Source organism: Alosa sapidissima, chromosome 13 (genome assembly GCF_018492685.1).
Source record: "Alosa sapidissima isolate fAloSap1 chromosome 13, fAloSap1.pri, whole genome shotgun sequence".
Taxonomy (NCBI): domain Eukaryota; kingdom Metazoa; phylum Chordata; class Actinopteri; order Clupeiformes; family Clupeidae; genus Alosa; species Alosa sapidissima.
The window spans coordinates 25,713,687-25,725,788 of NC_055969.1; the positions used below are offsets into that span (position 1 = coordinate 25,713,687).

Below are 12,102 nucleotides of genomic sequence, written 5' to 3' on the forward strand. Positions count from 1 at the left end.
GAGAGAGAGAGAGAGAGAGAGAGAGAGAGAGAGAGAGAGAGAGAGAGAGAGAGAGAGAGAGAGAGAATGTGTGTGTGTGTGTGTTGCAAAAAAAGGAACTGCAGAAAATGACCAAACAGAAGATGTTAAGGAGGAAGAGAGAGAGTCTGACTAAGATGTTTCACATGTTTCACCTTGAGACATGACAGATAAGCGATTGTGTCTAAATTAAACAGTTAGAAGGATGTAGTAATTGGCATCATGGGCAGGACACATCTTCAGACAAATCTGACAGAGGGAGGCTGAACTAGATGTACCGCAGAGCGGTACAAAAAAATTACCGCCGCCCAGTCCAGCACATTTTTTCCACAAAAAGAAATCACGCTGAAAGGCCTATATGATTCTAACTGTCTCACTAAATTGCATTATCCACACTCAATTCTCACTGGTATCTGCTAGACAACAAGTACCAAAACATGATTAGTTCATAGATTTCACATGTAAAATTCATTTTATACAGCCCCACCTCCATCTTGCCTGTTCATAATTCTGAGAAATTCTTGATTGTTTGTGTTATGTTTATGTTATGTGTGTGGGTGTGTGTGTGTGTGTGTGTGTGTGTGAGAGTGTGTGTGTGTGTGCCTGCGTGTGTGCTTGTGTGTGTGCCTGCGTATGTGCCTGTGCATGCAAGCGTACATATGTCTACTGTGTGAGTATGTGTCATACGTATGATTACTGTGAATGTATGTATGTGTGTGTGTGTGTGTATCTGTTTGTGCACATGTGTGCACATGAAATGGGTTAATATGACCCCTGGAGGCAAACATACGGGAAAAAATGGTCATCCTAGGCTCTACAGTTCTCAAGATATTCACAGAGAACTGTGTCTGCCCTACCCTCCTTTGGGGGGGTCCAGTTCAGGGGTGGGGGACTACAGATCAAAACGAAAAATGACTGTTCCATGCTATCCATGTGGGGTTACATGCCCACCAAGTTTTGTGTACCCCGGTCTTTCAGTGTCCCAGGAATCCTTGTTGGTGTACGTCACTAAATGTACACATAAATTGTTTTATTGTAATGAACTAAAGTACACAAAACTTGGCATGCATTCGGAGGGTGTCGTAATGATTCTACACTTTCAATTTCGTGCAGTTTTGACCTTGTAAGCCAGAGATATTGTGATGAAAACACCTAATTTTTTGCTTTTTCATTTTTAACTAGGTGGCGCTGTGCATGAAATAAGTGGTAATGGGATGGGTTGACATGCCCCCTTAAGACCAACATACATAAAAAAGGTGGACCTCCTAGGCCCTACGGTTCTCGAGATATTCACAGAAAACTGTGTCTGCCCTACCCTCCTTTCGGGGGTCCAGTCCCAGAAAAACGATGGTTCCATGCTATCCATGTGGGGTTACATGCCCACCAAATCATTGACGGAAATTTGGGCATGCGAAAAAAAAAAAAAAAAAAATCTGACTAAACCTATATGACCGCCGCTTCGCTGCACGGCGGTCATAATAAAGCATGCTTTAGCGCCGCTATGTGCTTCAGGGTCGGAACAGAAGCTGTTTAGCGAAGCAGATGGCATAGGGATCTGAGGGAACACTGATGCCTTTTGGAAAAAGCCTCTGTCATGTTGTGATGCACCTTGCACCGTTGTCTATGAAGCGAATTAGGTCGCAATGTTCCCGGTTGTCTTTTGTCTTAAGGTGATGATACACGGGACAACTTTTTCTGCAATGCAACCACATAACCATGAACACTGCTCAAAACAGTTTCCAGTTGCCTTGTGCATCATGAGCTTTACAACTAGAGACTGTCCTTGAACCCCCCCCCCCCCCCAAAAAAAAGAAAAGAAAAGAAAAATGAATAATTTCGCTCGGGAGGATAGACGCATGGATGTTTAGGGCGCGACGGGGCAACCTTTATCCAGCAGTCTTACTACAAAAACTCCTCCGGCGGTCACGGACTTCAAAACTAAAGTGACCAACACACGAATAGAAATACGCACTCTCTGCACGCTCTACTTAATCAAATTGCATGCAAAAATCGCCAAGAACAGCTGCACAATACCACTGGATGCCCAGTATGTTTTTATAATAGCCTAGAAGCCATATAACACAACTCTTGCTATATCTGATAAATGGCTATGCATGGTTACAGTGCCCTGCAGTTGCACTTTTGGGTTCACGATATTTTGCAAGCTTGTTCGAATGGGTTAGAAAAGTAATTGCGCCTCAAAAGATTAGCCTACATTTTATCCACATATGAGAGTAGGGCCAAACTAAGATTATGCGCTACACAGCAAAACATATCAAAACATGTGCAGCAAAGTTAAAATGTTTTCAAGAGAACATGAGTATCCTAAGCATGCATCCGCGTATTTCAATAGCCAATAAAAAAAAACAAAACATAAAACATGTATATTTACGTCTTGGATAGATATACAAAAGCACAAATAACCAGCATTTTTTTCTTTCCCTGTCCAGACAACAGGCCTATGATAAAAATAAGAAAAGATTTAGCTTTTTAAAGCTGCTCACCCGTGTTCCGTCTTCGGGCTCGTGAATGCTGAGGATGCAGCTTCAAGGATACGGCGGTCCCTCACTCCAAACTCAGAATCATCTCAGCACGCTCTCGCTCGCTCGCTCTCTCTCTCTCTCTCTCTCTCTCTCTCTCTCTCTCTCTCTCTCTCTCTCTCTCTCTCTCTCACACACACACACCTCAAGCTGATTTATTCAGTCTGACAGTCTCGTGTAAAATATTTGTGAAATTATCATAAATCCGACGATTTAAAAACTTAAATGCCATTATCTGCAGGGTCATATGATTCTAATGCGTGTCCAGCATTACCAGAACGTTTAACAGTAGGCTGGCCATAAACTTAGGCCCTACCACTTTCTTAAGTGCTAGACAATGTCACCGACCCCAGAGGTGAGGTTATTTGTTTATATATGAATATATGATAAGTGATAAGTGCATCAACATAGGTGTAACCAAATTTCAATACGACAAATAGGGGTAAACAAGTGCTGCAGTATTCCTGAAGTAGGCTACAACGCATACTATTATGTTTATGTATTATGGTTATGGGATTTGGAAGACGGCTTTGTCCAAAGCGACACACACAAAAACAATATAATATTTAAAATTTAACAGGGAACAGAATTATTATGCTCATGTCAGACACATTGCATTTCCGGCATATAAATGGCAAATAATTCCTGTTTTGATGCCCAGAAATCTGTAGTTCTGATAGTGCAGTTATTTTTTGCAAGAGTAACCAAGCAACATCCAATCTCTAGCTACAGTATATCTAAAAACACAACAGACCAGTCTTTTAAAAACAATCTGACCAATGACAAGACCGACCATTTAGCTTGAGTCATGCAAGCAGATACAAATGCCAAGCAGAATAACTGCAAGTGCGACTGCAGGTTGACCTTTCTGGCTTTATTTGACCAACGTAATTGTAAATTTAGGCCTGCTGACTATTTGAACTTCAGGCACACTTCAGGTTTAAAATGAAAAAGTCCCCATCTCATGCATAATTTGTCTTAGCTTACAACTGGGCTACAGTTTACATGACATTTAATGAATTCACTCTAAGCCTGTGTTCTGTACATTTCAAAGAATGTTAAAAAGTTCAAAGTTGAAAAAGCAGTCATGCAGAGAAGATAGTGGTACTATGATCATCATACATGATGTGTCTACCAAAGCCATGTTATATTTAGAACAGCTTGTTACATGTTTGCAATGTTCCTTGTGATCTGATGCGTCAGGCGTCTGCCATAATGAACTAATTAAATAAATGGCAGCTAAAACATAATGAGCATCAAACATAATAATGTGTCCTGCACAAAGAGGAAACTTCACAAGATTGTCACATCACCGTTATTAGCAATGATCACTGTTGTTGATCTGTAGCTTTCCACCCTAAAAAACATAATCTTAGTGTCCAGCTAACCAAGCAGTCTCAGTACTGTGCTGTTTATTTGAAAAGACACACATGTGTAACTAAAATATGATATAAAAGAACAGTCACATGGTTTACATAATTATGCATTTATTGATAAGATTCAAAAACATAGCATTACAGACTCCTGATAACAAATTACTTTTCCAACCCGTCTGCAGAGAAATGTTAATAAACGTCATAGACCAGTTTTTTCTTCGTAGATTGCTATTAAATTTTACATCAGACTGATGATCAGAGAGATCTCACAGAAGAGGAAAGACACCAGAACCAGGAGTCACGTGTCCACATACGACTGCGGTCAGCACGCCTCAGAACCTCCATCTCTGAGGACAAGCTGCAGTGTTCTGCAGAACAGACTGCTTCCGTTGAATAAGTCGAAGGCAAATATTTCATCTTCACGGCCCATGACACAACTGAAACCTCAGACACACCATATACTGTACACGGAGACGTGTCAGAAACACTCACACACACACATTCCCTTTGTGTCTACATTTTAAGCCTGTGGTCAAGCCAAGATCTTTGTCCAATCTGTTACTCATGGTCTTGAGCCCTTGCAAACCTCTGTCATGAACATCTCTGGATGCATAATGCCATCATAAAGAGCTCAGAAGCAGACTCCGACTGGTCAGACTGGAGCTTCAGAGGAGTAGCCCCCAGCCAGCGTCCAGGTGATTATAATATGAGTGACGGACAGACACATGGATGCTTCAATGGGCAGCCCTTCGTTTACAACATGATCACTGGTACTAAAAATATTGCAGCAATTATTCTCATAATTAAAAGGCGTTGCCATTGCAACTTTCAAATTAAAAACCTTTAAAATAAATAGTATTTATGGAAACATTGGCTTGCTTTTGGATCCTCTGGTTGAAAAAGCTGCAAAGGAAAGCCAAGCGGAATCTTGCTTCTTGAACTAAAATAGCCAAAGCTTAAAAGCACTGCATCTGTAGTAAGATTAACTGACTAATACATACTGAAGGCAAGATTACTACCACTGTCAGTCACCTTGGGTTTGGCTTAAAGAAGGTGACTGAGTGAAGAACAACCTTTTGGGTCGTCTACTTCATTTAAAGCATGCTGCATTCTTCAGACTAACGTTCTGCAACTGTGACTAAAAGTCTTCCCTAAAAGCTTTAAGAGAGTTAGATAATGATTAGATTGGTTCTGTGGAGCCCGCAGAGAACCAGAAAGACTCCAGGCCGCAGATAGGCAGACGACTGGAGATTGAGCAGACTAGTCCCGGGGGCACATTCCACCTTTAGAACACAGTCAGGAGGGTTCCGTGTGTGGTCGGGTGGGTTTCTAAGAATGCCACCCGGTTCAAAGATGAGTTCTGTAAACACCATTTGTGTGAGGTTGGTTCTGCGGGTTCCGTTGGGGTAACCCCATTGCACTCTGCTCTCACTTGATTATGCACAGAATAAAAACGACAATAAAACAAAGAAACGAAACAAAGAAATAAAACAAAAATGGGAAATAGAAGACAGACGTCAGAGGTGTGACTAAGATGTCAGCGGAGAATAAGACTGGCAAACGGTCAAGCGCTTGGTCCCGCATCCCGACGTTTGGGCACCTTACTGATCAGGACAGTCATGGCTTGGACTAGAGTTGCGTTAACACTGGTAGAGTGGCAGCATCTGTGTTTGTGTGAGTATGTGTATGTGCAAAATAATGTGTGTGAGTGTGTATACATGTGTGGTGTGTATGTGCGTGCCTGTATGTGCACACATACAGCATGTGTGAGTGTGAGTATGTGTGTGTGAGTGAGTGAGTGAGTGTGTGTGTGTGTGTGTGTGTGTGTGTGTGTGTGTGTGTGTGTGTGTGTGTGTGTGTGTGTGTGTGTGTGTGTGTGTGTACTCCCCCTTGTCTCACACCCCGAGTTTGATGGCCTCTGTAAGCAGCACTTTGAGTACAGGCATGAAGGCGGAGATCTCGCTGAAGTTGCTGCTGCTCACGATGTGTGTGTGGATGTTAAGGCCGTCGGTGTACGCCCGCGACTCGATGCTGCGCGCCATGTTGTGCAGGCCACCCACGATGGCTGGAGAGAGCTGATGGGGACACAGGAGGGGGATGTTACAACTAGAATTAACCACACACACACACACAAATGGTCACACACACACACAAATGGTCTTTCTCTCTTCCTCACACTCACACACACACAAATGGTCGTTCTCTTTCTCTCACACACACACACACGGTCGTTCTCTCTCCCTCACACAAACACAAACGATCATTCTCTCTCCCTCACACACACACACACACACACACACACACACACACACACACACAAACACATGGTTGTTCACTCTCCCTCACACACACACACATGGTCGTTCTCTCTCCCTCACACAAACACACAAACACGGTCGTTCTCTGTCCCTCACACACACACACAAACACACACACACACACACACACACACACACACACACACACACACACACGGGTGGTACTCACACTCTGCTCCCTCAGCTTGTCATACAGCATCTCAAGGCGTTTGTTGGCCACGTCCAGCTTCCTCTTGGTTTGCTGAAAGAGAAGAAGGCCGCCATTAGACTGGTCAGATACGGAATCGTCAGACTGGTCAAATATGGAACCTTCAGACTGGTCAGTTACGTAATCGTCAGACTGGTCAGATACGGAACCGTCAGGCTGGTGAGATGATGTTTTTCAGATATGCGGCTCAACGTCTTCATATGTGCAGAATTTGCGCACTTACTCCTATGTTTGAAAGCGACTAATGAACCATCAGACTGGTCGGCGTAGTGCCAAAGGAGCTGGGCTAGCATGCAGTAGTGTGGTAACGTAGTGGCTAAGGAGCTGGGCTAGCATGCAGCAGTGTGGTAGCGTAGTGGCTAAGGAGCTGGGCTAGCATGCAGTAGTGTGGTAGCGTAGAGGCTAAAGGGCTGGGCTAGCATGCAGCAGTGTCGTAGCGTAGTGGCTAAGGAGCTGGGCTAGCATGCAGTAGTGTGGTAACGTAGTGGCTAAGGAGCTGGGCTAGCATGCAGCAGTGTGGTAGCGTAGTGGCTAAGGAGCTGGGCTAGCATGCAGCAGTGTGGTAGCGTAGAGGCTAAAGAGCTGGGCTAGCATGCAGTAGTGTGGTAGCGTAGTGGCTAAGGAGCTGGGCTAGCATGCAGTAGTGTGGTAGCGTAGAGGCTAAGGAGCTGGGCTAGCATGCAGTAGTGTGGTAGCGTAGAGGCTAAAGAGCTGGGCTAGCATGCAGTAGTGTGGTAGCGTAGTGGCTTAGGAGCTGGGCTAGCATGCAGTAGTGTGGTAGCGTAGAGGCTAAAGAGCTGGGCTAGCATGCAGCAGTGTCGTAGCGTAGTGGCTTAGGAGCTGGGCTAGCATGCAGCAGTGTCGTAGCGTAGAGGCTAAAGAGCTGGGCTAGCATGCAGCAGTGTGGTAGCGTAGAGGCTAAAGAGCTGGGCTAGCATGCAGCAGTGTGGTAGCGTAGAGGCTAAGGAGCTGGGCTAGCATGCAGCAGTGTGGTAGCGTAGTGGCTAAGGAGCTGGGCTAGCATGCAGCAGTGTGGTAGCGTAGTGGCTAAGGAGCTGGGCTAGCATGCAGTAGCCTGAGAAGTTGTGGGTTCAATTCCCAGCTTCCACCACTGTGCCTTTGAGCAAGGCACTTAACCACACAGAATTGATATATGCCAGTTACTTTGGAAATGTAAGATACTGAACCATCAGACTGGTCAGACAGTGAACTGCCCCTCAGATACCGAACTGCCCCTCAGATAGCCTTCTTTTCTACATAGAGTTGTGTGAGAGAGAGAGAAATAGAATGAGTGAGTGTGTGAGTGAGTGTGTGTGTGCGTGAGAGTGTGAGTGAGTGTGTGAGCGAGAGAGAGAGAGAGTGTGTGTGAGTGTGTGTGAGAGAGAGAGAGAGAGGACTCACCGGATCGGAGGCAGCAGCCAGGCATTTCTGTACGAGTCCCTCGAATGTGGTCTTGAGCATCATGTGCTCCTGTGGGATCGGCTTCTTGGATACCTTCTCTGCTGGCAGCTTCTGCATGGGCTACACCACACACACACACACCATAAAACAACACACACACACCATCCAACAACACACCACCCAATAACACACACACACACACACACACACAAACAAGACAGCCATCAGGACAGGACAGAACAGTTATAGTTGAGCAAACACATCCACCACAGATTTAAGATGTTTTTATAATCTAATCCAATTCTGTTTCTAAGTAGTTGTAACATAGTCGAGCAAAACATCCTCAGCTTTAAGATTAAGTTGAACATTTAAGCTTTAGATTTAACATTTTCTATACATTTAAGTTCCATAACTCACTGCATCTTAATGTATAACCTCAGTAATAATTGCATAGGACTGACAGAAACACAGATTAAGTTTAACATTTAAGCGTAACATTTTCTATACATTAAGTTCCATAATTCACTGCATCTTAATGTATAGCCTCAGTAATAATTGCATAGGACTGACATAAACACAATCCCATAGGCACACCTGGATGCGGTCTCCTGTAGGGGCTCCTGGTGCCCCCTGCAGGTTCATGAGGGGCACAGAGGGGGGTCCGGGGGCCGGGGCTACGCCCTGGGGAGGGTGGTGCTGCATGGGGGCGTAGGGGGCCTGCAGGCCAGGCTGGGGGTAGGGCTGTGGGGGGCCCGTGGGGGCCTGGGGTTGGGGCTCCCCTAGCGGAGACATGATGGGGGCGGTGATGGGGGCAGGAGGGGCGTAGTTATCCAGAACCTGCAGAGGGGGGAGGGAGAGAGAGGGAGAACATTAAAGAACCACAGGGAGAACATTAAAGAACCACAGGGGGAACATAAAGAACCACAGGGGGAACATTAAAGAACCACAGGGGGAACATAGAGAACCACAGGGGGAACATAAAGAACCACAGGGGGAATAACGTTCATTCGTGTTGGTTCTTTAAAATAAACGTTTAAGAACTTCAGGGGGGGAAGTTGAACACTACAGATCAAACTGAAGTTAAGGGTTTTTGTTCCGTTAAAGAACTAGAACCCTGGATTTTACACCAGGTCGAGAGATCCATTCTGACTGCCACTGCTTTCAGAAGCACCCATGTTCTACTGTAATGTACATTTGCGTGTATGTGCATATGTGTGCTATGCATGTGTGTAATGTATTATACAGTACATGTATGTGCTGTATGCAATGTAAGTTATGCATGTATGTATGAATATAATGCATATTAATGTATACATAATATTATTGTAATATTTATTTAAAGCCCAGCATCGCACACTCACCTTCTTCTTCTTGGGGCCTCTGGTCAGGTTGGGGGGGTCATTCCAACCATTCTGAGGTCCTGTGAAGAGGGAGAGGGAAATGGGGGGGGGGGGGGGGGGGGCGGTCCATTAGTGCTACAGTTCTGAAGGAAGGAGGTCACTCCGCATACATGAGTGATCGACCGCAATGACACCCAGCAAAGCTGCATCAAGCAGCGCAGCACACCCAAAATCACCAATCAATTACACAAGTTATTTGGAGAAGAATTATGCCTGCATAAGCCTACCAGAGAGCTGTTAAAAACATACAGAAGCCATACGGGATAACATATTTTATCTAAACCTTGATCTACATACTTTAAACCCACACAGCCTTATAAAAGTGGCTAGCAAGACTATATAACCACTCAGTATTACTCAAGCTATCAGCCAACACTTTAAAACCATACAGCATTATAAGTGCTACCAGCAAGACTATATTACCACTCAGTATCACTGAGGCTATTAGCCCACACAGGATTATAACAGCTACTAGCAAGACTATACAACCACTCCATATCACTGAAGCTATCAGCCCACGCTACATAAACACACAGCATTATAACTGATACTAACACGTGCGACCTCCCCACAGCATTACTAAAAGCTAATACTATTCAATGGGTGGTGGTAGCGTAGTGGCTAAGAAACTGCGCTAGCATGCAGCATCCAGACAAATGGTGGCCCTTTACCCAAAGTTGCTCTAGGGAGACTGGCCCTCAATAGTTGACATGTAAGTCACTTTGGATGAAAGCGTCAGCCACATGAATAAGTATAAGGAGGTATAAGTATCTAACCACACAGCAGCTCACAAACCTGACACTGTGCCTGGTAAGAAAGCAGGTCAACTGGGCAGTTTGATGCTGACTAACCTTTAACCTTTGTAAGGCTACAACACAGCAGCCAGGCCTACAGGCTGGAGTTTAGAAACGCTCACATGAAGCAATATTACTATTCTGTCTCTAGCAACATAATGATTAAGCCACTAACAACATTATTACTGCATCACTCGCAATATTATTGATTGATATTATCATTCCTGATATATAATGTTACTGTTCCATCGCTAGTAACATTATGATCATATTCACAAACTTTACAACAGCCAGAAGCCAAGGATTTGTTTTAGGCATTTAGACAGGGTCTTAGAATCAGTTAAATTTTTTGATTTGTGATCTTAAGCGCTTTGTGACTATCTGCTCAGATTCACCTTCAGCCAGATCGTTTTCATCTTGGCTCATCGACCCTGTGAAGGAAACACCATCAGATTTGCCACCTCAAGCTTGAGATGGACCTGCACCACTCACCTCGACATACCTCATATCTATACCATATCTCATATCTATACCATATCTCTCTTTACATCTGAAATTGATCTATACCTTATTCTTTACACTTGATATGAATGAAAAGCAACTTATTTCTTTACACTTGATATGAATGAAAAGCACCTTATTTCTTTACACTTGATATAAATAAAAAGCACCTTATTTCTTTACACTTGATATAAATGAAAAGCACCTTATTTCTCTTTACATCTGGAAGGAGCAACAGCCTGTTTCACTTTTTAAATTCATCTACAGCTTGCTCACCCATCACACTCAAAGTGGTTCCTCAGGTGTGTGTGTGTGTCTGTTGGACAGGGGAACTTTTTATCTTCAGTGATGTGTGTGTGTGTGTGTGTGTGTGACAGTGAAGCTGTGACAGTGAGGCCGAGACGGTGTGTGTGTTCCGACGGCAGATGCTGTGTGTGTGTGTGTGTGTGTGTGCGTGCGTGTGTATGCGCGTGTGTGCGTGTGTGTGTGCGCGTGCGCGCGCACGCGGACCTGTTCTCTGTGAGGCGGGCACCTGGGTGTCACCTGAGGCATGCGTCTCTGTACCTGAGGCTCCGGGCGGCAGCAGTGCAGGGGGCACGTTGGACACGGGGGAGCCCAGTCCGCCCTGCTGAAACGTGCTTCCTCCCATCAGCGGAGGAGGAGAGGAAGGAGCGAAGGAAGAGGAGGCGACAGGCGGAGGAGAGGGGAAGGAGGGAGCGACAGAGGCCGCAGGAGGAGAGGGCAGCGAGTGAGGAAGAGGAGGAGGATGATGATGATGCGGATGGGAGGGGTAGGCTGTGGCAGGGCTGGGGGGGTAGGGGGCAGCAGAGGGCATGTAGTGGTGGGGGTAGGGGGCAGAGGAGGAGGGAGGATAAGCAGCCCCACCAGAAGGGGGCGATGAAGAGTATTGGAGAGGGTTGTAGAGGGCTGGGGGAGCAGCTGCCCCGGCATTGTAGTGAGGAAAGACTGCAGAGTCAGAGAGAGAGAGAGATCAGAGGCAGTTAAATCCCACACACACACATGCACACACATCAACACACACACACACACACACACACACACATCAACACACACACACACACACACACACACACACACATCAACACACACGCACACACACACATCAACACACACACACGCACACATGCACACACAAACACACATCAACACACACGCACACACACACAGTTCCATTGTTAAGACATGACATCAGATGACATCATGTTTACATGCTAACATGCTAATACTGATTACACATGCACTGACAGGAGACAGGGCTTCAGTAAACATTAAAGTATGTTTACAAAAATCATTAGACTAGTCATATTTGGTTTCACTTCAAACACACACACGGTTGTGAGGTCATGCAGAGAGATGGATCTGTGTCAGACAGCTATACTCATGTGAGCCAACGCTAGCTCATGAGCAAAGCTGAACAACAACAGTCAGCTGCATCCTCCCCTCTCTCTCACACACACACACCACACAAAACCCCATAACATTTCATTCAGTGGACATGCTAACAGGGACATGCTAAAGCACGGTC

The 12,102-nt window shown here is 45.2% G+C and overlaps 1 protein-coding gene across 7 annotated transcripts in view; it reads right to left on the reverse strand.

Annotated features, from left to right (window-relative positions):
* Positions 1–4,028: 4,028 nt before the first annotated feature.
* sec31a (SEC31 homolog A, COPII coat complex component) overlaps positions 4,029–12,102 on the reverse strand; it is a 35,482-nt gene continuing 27,408 nt past the window's right edge. For 3 of the 7 annotated variants that reach the window (XM_042058342.1, XM_042058338.1, XM_042058345.1), the window contains 7 exons: positions 11,067–11,522; positions 10,451–10,486; positions 9,223–9,281; positions 8,456–8,698; positions 7,862–7,981; positions 6,422–6,493; positions 4,029–6,009 (listed from right to left, as the gene is read on the reverse strand). In XM_042058342.1, the coding sequence (XP_041914276.1) occupies positions 5,830–6,009; positions 6,422–6,493; positions 7,862–7,981; positions 8,456–8,698; positions 9,223–9,281; positions 10,451–10,486; positions 11,067–11,522 (1,166 nt within the window). In that variant the 3' untranslated portion in view covers positions 4,029–5,829. The remainder of the gene's footprint in view (positions 6,010–6,421; positions 6,494–7,861; positions 7,982–8,455; positions 8,699–9,222; positions 9,282–10,450; positions 10,487–11,066; positions 11,523–12,102) is intronic. The other 4 variants (XM_042058340.1, XM_042058341.1, XM_042058339.1 and 1 more) reach the window with 4 other exon arrangements.